The 9,882-nt window shown below is 38.3% G+C and overlaps 1 protein-coding gene across 1 annotated transcript; it reads left to right on the top strand.

Annotated features, from left to right (window-relative positions):
- The first annotated feature begins 4,824 nt into the window (after positions 1-4,824).
- Positions 4,825-9,882, top strand: LOC107716203 (protein Wnt-10b-like). The gene is made up of 4 exons (XM_016522573.1): positions 4,825-4,999; positions 6,081-6,343; positions 6,637-7,088; positions 8,042-9,882. Exons 1-4 carry the CDS (start codon positions 4,926-4,928, stop codon positions 8,531-8,533), a joined length of 1,281 nt encoding a protein of 426 aa, XP_016378059.1. The 5' UTR covers positions 4,825-4,925; the 3' UTR covers positions 8,534-9,882.

Genomic DNA, 9,882 nt, shown 5'->3' with positions numbered 1-9,882 from the left:
TGCCAGTGCTGGTGCCGCTGCTGTTGCTGCTGCTGCTCTTACAGTCTGTGTGTTAGTGATGCTCTGCTCTCAGCACTGAGCGCGTGGGACAGTCCCGTAGACCTGATCCCCTCGGTGACTGATAGGCGACACATTGTTCACTTATTGAACGCTGCAAGATGAATAAAAAAGGGATTTGCTGCTCTCATCTCCCTCTGTTTTTTTTCCTCCCTCCTTTTGAGTAGAACTGAATGGACGGATAGCTTAATTCTTCTCATTGGGCACAATGAATACTGGAGGCAAAACCCGACATAAAGGAGAGGAGATGAAGAAAGGATCCGTTATAGGCGCTTTAAATTACATATCATTTTGTAATCCTCGTCCGGAGATTCCTCAGATACATTCAAGCGAATTCATATAAAATGCAGTTCCTTCAGGCGTCTTCCGTATACACAGAGCAGATGTATTCCTTCTCATTGCAGTGGATGTGCGCGCGCGCCACTTCTGTCCCTCTGCGTGGATGGTGTCGCGACGCAGTTACAGTAAGAGGGGAAAATGAAACATCTAAACTGGCCTTTTTACCCGGAGTGCTTGCATGCATTACTCACTTAACTGCGTCTCCTCCCTCTTGCGCGTTAAAAAAAAACATTTATAGATGTCCATACTTGCGCTCTGCACTCACTCGTTTGTACTGTTTAGCCTAAATAAAGCACATCAATTGGAAACGTCATGCTATAATTATGGTGAAAAATCTGGGTTAAATGAAAAGGAGAATATTATAGATACGGACAGCGCTTAATGCTGCTTCAGTTTCTAGGTTTAAACTGACCAGTGTAACACATTTTGGTTTCAAAGTCTGTAACTCAACGTCTTTTTTTTTTTTCCCTGGTGTTGTGTGTCTCATATTTCGATATATTTCCATATTTGCATGCCACAAATTAAAAATCCACTAATTATCTCTAAACTGTGTGACTCTCTCAACTTCAATGAGACTGTTGGATTGTAACGATACGGTTGTAACAGTAATAGAAAACGTGGAGAATTTACAATGTGGACGTGAATTTATTATGGTAATCAAATGTATTTGTTCACAATAATTATTTCATCACCACCCTATCCTCGTTTCATTTTAAACATTCAATTTAAAAAAGTAAATAGCAAACGTTTTATAAAACGTTGGGTAACAACAAAAGAGAGCGTTACATATGTTTTAACCTTAAAATGAATCGCATAAATCTTAAAATTGTTTACAGTCTTACAACTTCTAATGGTAGCCTAATTTAACCAATGTAGCTAATTTACCATTACCATTTTTGACATTTTAGATAACGAATAAAATAAGAAATCGTTACAGATAAATAACTCAACACGTTTGATTTTAAATTATGACACCAATGTAGAAAGAGTCAAGATAAAACTGTTCACCATCTGGACTGCAGACCTCCCTTGATCGCATGTGGTCAGTAAAGGCACGAATCAAATGGTATTTTGCTGTCAGTTTTGACTCCATACATTTATGGTGTCGTCTGCGCAAAGAGTTATGAGCATTTGGCAAATATTAAATCAGCTTTTTAAAAACACATATAAGGTGTTTGATGTCGCCATGAAAGAATCAGAGAGAAAGAGCACTTTTTTTTCCTCTGAGGGATTGAAGTAAATGGCTAACTGAAGGAAGTGCGCTTTTGTTAGTGGTAATGAAGGCTGCTTTTCTGGGCTTAGCCTGCTCTTATACTCTTGAAGGATCTTAAACAGGTTTTCCTGAAACACTCATGCGATGCAGCGCAGATTAGTGGCAATCCGGTTAAAGGGACGCCTTTTATATACAAATCAACTTCAAATCACTTTTTAAGCCACTTAGATATACACGCCATGGCAAAATGCTAATGCACTTTTCGTTGCCAGAGCTTAAGAAGAGGAGTAGAGGTGATTAGCTCCAATACAAGAACTGATCGTCGAGAATAGGAGGTGATTAGCCCAAAAACCAAGAACTGTTGTCAGGATTCAGGGTTAAGGATGGTTAAGGGTGGATTTAACTCAATTGCATGACATTAATCCTAGTTCTACTACTGTTAATAGTAATAATAATAAAGCTAAGAAGCAAGATGCTCGTTCTAGGATCAGTTAAAGAGTTTTTTTCACCTGCTGTGCATAGTGCTGACCACCAGCACGATAATCCCTTAATCTTGTAAACTGCTAATGCCTCAAATATTCTGGTTTATTCATATATTCATCAGTATGTTCAAATATCCTTGTATCATGTCATCATGCCTACGTTGCAGCTAGATTAAAAAGACCGAAAGAAAAAACACTGACAGCTTGTCTATTGAACAAACTTATTATGTGCATTATGCATAATTTGTTGGCCCACTATATAATTGCGTATCACTTTCAATGAGCCTTGACAACAACCTCTCCATCATGGTCAGTTATGGGACTAATTATACGCACAAACTCAGACGTGTATAGACAAACAAACGAAATAAGTCTATTTTCCAGGAGTGCTCTAGGCTATCTGCAGCAACAGTCAGCAAAGCCTTCTCATTAAGAGTGTCGGGGAAAATGATGAATGTGGGCTTAATTAAAGTGAAACGTCACTAGGGCTGCACGGTGAACTGTTGAACTGATTCGGAGTGGGAGGATGGGCGAACACATGCACGCGCACACGCACCTCGCATTGTTCATGAAGAACCGCACGCCTGCCTGCTGCTGCCCTGCTTATTGTAGCCCATATGAATGACTTTTAGTTTAGTTTAGCTTATACATGTTTACCGAGGAACAAAATGTCTTGTCACAAGTTCTGCAGTGCAGACAGGTCGGATAATAGGCCTACTTCATAAACAAACAGACAAACAACAAATAGACAGCAAGAAAAACAGATCAATAAATAAATACAAAGAATGCACACCCTGCAAATTATAAGTAACAAATCACAGGTTCTAGGATACAATGCAATAGCGATGCAGCAGTTTACACACTGGGCAGTGAAAATGATAGCTTTCCATCCATTAATTTATAGCATTTTACTTGATTTTGTGAGTTTCATAATTATTAATGAATTATTAATTCATAATTTTGATCAATTCGATTTTATTCATCAGCAATTAAATTCAAAGTGGTTAACACGTACATTACATTTACATTTAGTCGTTTAGCAGACGCTTTTATCCAAAGCGACTTACAAATGAGGACAATGGAAGCAATCAAAATCAACAAGAGAGCAAAAATATGCAAGTGCTATAACAAGTCTCAGTTAGCTTAACGCAGTACACGTAGCAAGTTTTTTTTTATTATATAATAAATAAAAAGAAAACAAAATAGAAATAGAAATAGAGCAAGCTAGTGTTAGAGGCCTTTTTTGCTTTTGTTAGTTGTATAATAAATAAAAATAAAACAAAGAGACAGAATACAAAAGATTAGAGAAGCTAGTGTTTTTTTTTAAAGAAAACAACCAGTTAGTAAATGAATAGAATGCAAGTCTAAAAGGGGCACGTTTTTTTTTAAAGAATAGAATTAGAATAGAGAGTGCTAGAGTTAGAGGGTCAAATAAAGATGGAAGAGATGTGTTTTTAGCCGATTCTTGAAGATGGCTAAGGACTCAGCTGTTCGGATTGAGTTGGGCAGGTCATTCCACCAGGAGGGAACAGTTAATTTAAAAGTCCGTGAAAGTGATTTTGTGCCTCTTTGAGATGGCACAATAAAGCGACGTTCACTTGCAGAACTCAAGCTTCTAGAGGGCACATAAGTCTGAAGTAGGGTTCAGAGCCAGTGGTGGTTTTGTAGGCAAACATTAATGCCTTGAATTTTATGCAAGCAGCTATTGCCAGTGCAAATTGTTAAACAAAGGTGTGATGTTTTGGCTCATTAAAAATTAATCTTGCTGCTGCATTCTGGATTAATTGTAAAGTTAATCATTAATACATTAATTAATAATAATTAATTTATAAATAATAAAGATAAAAAAGTTAATCATTGCTGATTGTCACTTTGGCACAACTTTAGTTCTATGTCAAGTTTAAAGCTGCAATTTAAATTAGGTTGATTTCTGTTGGTTGAATTTACCGAAACTGGTAGTTATCTATCTATCTATCTATCTCATTGTTCATACTTGTCTTATCAGTTATCGGTTCTTTTAATATTAGGTCTACCGATAAATGGCATCATTTGTAAAAACAGTACAACAGAATGCCATTACAACACCTCAAAAGAAAAACAAACTTAAATTCCAAAACAAAGACTAAAATAAATTCGCTATTTAGATCGTAAAACAATTTTGCATAAACATTATGGTGCTAATAGTTTTAAAATAAAATAAAATAAACCCCCAAAAATGTATAGGCTAATGCATGTAATGTTTTGTTGTGTCAACAAATATAAACAAATAGCCTACAATAAATTAAACGTCGGTTTTGCATATCAGTTGGTCACTTAGACAAAAATAATCTAATGTGTGTGGATAATAAAAATAGATACATTGAAAACTGGCGTGTAACATTGTTAGTCACGTGTTGCTCAGCGCACTTGATGTGAAAAAGATCTAAATATAGTCAATGCCCTTGTTGTCAATATTGCGTCCCAGTTGAGAAAGTAGCCTATTGGTTTAGATTTATTCATAGCCAGATTTATGCCCATTCAGCATGACCACTATTGGTGGAGGTCAAAGATTATCACATGCAGTTTTAGGAATATAGAAAGTTTTGACAGGCCTTGCTACTTTTTCATCGTGTTAAAAAACAAGCGCCTCAGGCGATGTTTGGCCACATTGACGGCGCCCCCTCCTCCTCCTCCTCCTCCTCCTCAGTGACATACACTCTCCCGTCCCAAGCTCCATCAAATGCTGCTTGCTCAACTCCCCGCTCCTCACACAAACAATTGAAGCCATTTCCAGTTCGTTTCTAACGCCATCCTATAGGTGTTTTAATGTCCCGTCGAGAAAAGCTTTCAGCGCAATGGAGTCACCCCACAGACAGTATTTGGGACGAGTCCTGATTGTGACTGCAGCGCTTCTGTCACCTGCGTTCACGTAAGTAGAAAGGTAGAAGCGCGTTCATGGGATCTGCTGGAGTAAAATCAACCGTTTGTTTTGGAAAGCCAGTAATTCAAATGAATGATTATGTATAATATAGGCTCTATAAATTGTCATTTGCATGATTCATTCATTATTATTATTTAATTATAACTTTCAATTTTTAAAAGATTTCAAGGTTTGTGCCAAGGCTGCTATTATCTAAAAGTAGTAAGCTATAAACTACTTGTATCTAAAACAAATTAGTATCTTTTTTAATGTTGTTTTTACTATTAGTATATAGGCTAGTCCACTAAGTATCTTTTTCCAATCAATAGAAGGCTACTTAATCATCACATACTAGTACTAATTCCTTTGATACTAGACAAGTGACTCCATTGTTACTGGTAACAAACTGCACGTTTGCCATTGAATATATGGGAATTTGTTGTTCAGATACTAGTGTATTCCAACTGTTGCTGGTGCTGGTTTTAGTTAAACAGGTACCTTTAGTACAAATTTAATAGATACTAGTTTATCTTCTGGTAATTGTTACCACAAACTTTTTTAACCATTTTATGGATGTTCTCTCACTTCTCAAAACTGTCAATGGGCATAATGTATTTATTAACATCAGCGTGTTATGATGAATATTTTGCATCAGATTATCCTCAGGCATGCCAAGATACCGATAGAAACCAGGGTGTTTGAAAATTCATGGCTGTTTTATGTATGCCTCTTGCTAGTTCACAGCCTTGTTTGAGTGTCAGGGCACTTAATCGCACAACTGCTGGTATAAAAAAATACTAGAATTTGTCACTTTTTTTTTCTTTGCCATATTTAAAATGTTCCTGTAAATATGTATTGATCATATTATTTGAAATGAATACGGCACCATAAAAACATCCATTATTGATACAATATTTTCCTGCTTCTCGTTAATGACTGAACTCATTGTCATAATTTCTTCACATATGTGACTCATTTAAAAAAGACCACATGTGATGCTACTTAAAAGCAGCCTTCTGCAATATTTACGGCATGCGGTGTTACTTCATAATGATATCACTGCTATAAAATACATTTTCTCCTTTCTCAGGGTACTGGGCAATGACATCCTTGGCCTGAAGGTGGCAGGAGAGCCAGTGCTTACCCCCAACGCAGTGTGTTTACGACTGGCAGGCCTGACCAAAAAACAGATGCGTTTGTGTGTGCGCAGCCCTGATGTCACAGCCTCTGCTCTGCAGGGCATTCAGGTTGCTATTCACGAATGCCAGCACCAGCTCAGAGACCAGCGCTGGAACTGCTCCTCCCTGGAGAACCATGGCAAGTTGCCCCATCAGAGTGCCATTCTCAACAGGGGTGAGTTGATGGCAAAAGGGGCATGGGAAGTGCTGAAGTTGAAGTTGTAGAGAGCCAATACAGTCATAATCCAGGCATTGAAATGCTACATTGGCCAAAGAGGGAAAATATCAGAGTTGAGTCATTGTTTAACGCATTTGCGCCATGGAAAACATCTTTTATGAGATTTTAGATAAAGGTCATTATAGATAATTATCTCACCAGCTGGCTCATATGCACTTCGCTTTCTGAAGGCTCTGTTTACCCTGTTGGCAGCTTTATTTGCGATGTAAAAGTGCTTTCTTTCATCCCAGGTTTCCGAGAGAGTGCCTTCTCGCTGTCACTGCTGGCTGCAGGTGTCGTGCATTCGGTGGCTTCGGCCTGCAGCCTCGGTAAATTGTGCGGGTGTGGCTGCGAGGCTAAACGTCACCTGGATGATGACAAAATCCGGCTCAAGTTAACCCAGCTCCAGCTTCAGACTTTTCAGAGGAGTGGAGTGTCCATAGCAGGTGCAGGAGAGAACACACCTGAGTTTGGTTCACTCCACGGCAGCCTGCCGGCCAATCTGCACTCGTCCCACCCAATCAGTCTCCTCAAACCCATGCCGGATGAGGTCACGACGCTGCAGGACACCTGGGAGTGGGGAGGATGTAGTCATGATGTCCGTCTCGGTGTACGGTTCTCTAGGGATTGGTTGGATTCCAGAGGATCCCCCCGTGATATACACGCTCGTATGCGGATTCATAATAATAGAGTGGGCAGACAGGTGTGGTTTCTTGGATTTCTTCAAATCCAAATCTTTTCTGATAATCTGTACTGCAATTGAATTGGTCTTTCAAACAATGACAACCATGTCCTAAACAGGTGTGAAACACTGTAAATTTGAGTTTTTGTTTTATATTAATCACCTGCTTGGTTTCCATTTATGCAGACATACACAGATTAGCCCCGCCCACAGCAAAATCTTATTGGTCCAAAATTAGCTTAAACTGTTTGTTAAAGAATAAATATCTTCTTATGAATTTATCCAAAAACACCTGCAGATGCAATTTATACCTGCAGTGAATTGAATATACCTGGATATGCATTTTTTTTTTTTTTTTTTATGTTTTAATTTTAATCTGTTTTAATTTTCTTTAATTCATGTTTTTTTTTTTTTTTGGAAGGACATAAAGTAAAAAATGTTACTGTAACACAGCTAATATCACATGGAGTATGACTCCTCAAGATAATGATATTTAGGTAAATATACATAATATATATATTTTTGTAATTTTACATTGGAAACATTTATTTAAAAACATTTTCTAATGATTAAACTGTGTACACTGTCATGTATTCAAGATGTAAGGAAAATTTATTTTTATGGTTACACTTCACTAGATCTTTTGAGTCATTAAATTTAAACTTGTCTTAAATATTATATATTTTTTAATAAGTAAATAAATAACATTACATTATGAAACCGAAATGGGTACAAGAACATGGAGCATGTGTTTTAAAGTACATCTGTAAAAGATTTTCTTTTCCATGAATGTGGAGACTCTTAAATGTCATTGTCCCGTTTTTTGGTTTGCTACCACATGAATAAATATATAGACAAACAGACAGATACATAGTTAGATCTTACTCCCATTTATGACATGGTGTTAAAGCATTTGATTAACTTAAAAATACAGATATACTACATTCTTTTCATTATGTGTTTGACTTTAACAGGTAGTTACTGACAACATGAGAAGAAAGTGCAAGTGTCATGGCACATCAGGCAGCTGCCAGTTCAAGACCTGCTGGTATGTTTCTCCTGAATTCCGGCTTGTGGGTTCACTGCTATGGAAGAAATTTCTGACTGCCATCTTCATAAACTCTCAGAACAAGAACAACGGAGTATTCAACTCTCGAACTGGTGAGAGCACCAGCTCAGATCAGCTCAGAGGCCGGCGGCGGAACATTTCCCGTGAGTTAGTGTACTTCGAGAAGTCGCCCGACTTCTGTGATCGTGAGCCAGCAGTGGATTCGCCAGGCACGCAGGGTCGCATCTGCAACAAGAGCAGCCCCAGCATGGACGGTTGTGGGTCGCTATGCTGTGGCCGCGGACACAACATCCTCAAACAGGCACGCAGCGAACGGTGTCACTGCCGCTTCCACTGGTGCTGCTACGTGCTCTGTGAGGAGTGCAGGGTTACAGAGTGGGTTAATGTGTGCAAGTAACCAACCCACCTTGATCCAAATCCTCTTTGCTTTTTTGGACCGAGAGACAACAACCTGTGACTGCCTGTGTGTTTTGCTCTCGCGCAGTGTGTCTGTTTATCCATTTCTCTCCTTCTTTTACCTTCATCATCTGGGATCCATTTGCATTGTGTTGCTGTTGTTATTCTCAAAATGCCAAGTCTGAGATTGAGGAGGAGGTGACTCATGTCATTTGTCTTTTTTTCATCACTTGGAATCTTCAGCCTCCAGAACCAAGCAAATGGCCCGAACGCCATCTGCACTCCTCCAAATAACAGCAGGAACAAATTATTCCTGTGAAATATAGGCACTGCTACAGTCTACCTTTTTTACATTTAAAAAGTGCACTTAATGTATATTCCTTACCTTGGCAAAATGTTTGAGACATCATTCTTGATGGTGAAATACCATCCTAGTAGGGTTGAGGTTTCTGAAACACTGTATCTTGCCGTATTATGATCTTTGCCCACATTGATCATGAAGAATCAATGGCTGTGATAATTGAAGAGAACATCTCAGTGCCTTTTATGAGCTTTCATAAGATGTTATAGAGAAACTCTCCCAAGTCTGAAGCGAATCTTGGCCATCGACTGAGAATATGCCTTGCGTAGGGGTCTGAGTTTAGTTGGTTTTTATGAAAACCAGGACAATTGTGAAGTTGATATGCTGTGTAACCCCATCCTAACCTTTACAGAGACAGACCAATCAGAGAACGGAGATGGATAGAGTGAAGGAACGACTGGAGAACACTTGTGCCTCCCGTGGATTTTTTTGCAGCTGATTAAAAACAGTCACATCTCATCTAATACTGCTGAACAATATTGGATGCCAGATGCCTTTGATGCAAGAATGCAAGACATTCATACTCTCAAGTCTTCAGTTAAACTGTATTTAAACAGTTGCCATTACAATCATATTACAGTGAATTTGATGTATACAATTTTGAAACTTTAATTTTGAGCAATCAATGCTTAGGGAATCAAATTAATTACATGGATAAATTAACTTTCATATATTGCCGCCTTTTGCATTCTTAAAGAGACTTACATAAGATAATTTATGTTATACAATGTTTAAGAATGCCTCCATTTTTGGTTAAGAAACCTTTCTTGGTTTATCGTGGTTAGGTTTTAGAACCATGGAAAGACCCTCTAGAACAGAGGAGGGGTCATAGATCGGCGTATTAGATATAATTCTACTCTTCTGGAGATTTTTTTACTGAATCTGACCTCTCATAATGGGCAACAGGGATAGGCTTTCATAAAGAGTTTTGGTCGCCGTGATTTTGCCAAGTAAGACATGTTCCTGGATCAACATCTTTTGTTGATCCT

This window comes from Sinocyclocheilus rhinocerous, unplaced genomic scaffold (genome assembly GCF_001515625.1).
Source record: "Sinocyclocheilus rhinocerous isolate Xijiao unplaced genomic scaffold, SAMN03320098_v1.1 scaffold148, whole genome shotgun sequence".
Taxonomy (NCBI): domain Eukaryota; kingdom Metazoa; phylum Chordata; class Actinopteri; order Cypriniformes; family Cyprinidae; genus Sinocyclocheilus; species Sinocyclocheilus rhinocerous.
This window is presented reverse-complemented; position numbering and strand designations above follow the sequence as displayed.

Excerpts from the sequence above, each read along its gene's own strand:
- LOC107716203 (XM_016522573.1), top strand. The coding sequence starts at position 4,926 with ATGGAGTCACCCCACAGACAGTATTTGGGACGAGTCCTGATTGTGACT. Across the intron at positions 5,000-6,080 it reads CTTCTGTCACCTGCGTTCAC|GGTACTGGGCAATGACATCC; the intron begins GTAAGTAGAAAG and ends CTCCTTTCTCAG. Across the intron at positions 6,344-6,636 it reads GAGTGCCATTCTCAACAGGG|GTTTCCGAGAGAGTGCCTTC; the intron begins GTGAGTTGATGG and ends CTTTCATCCCAG.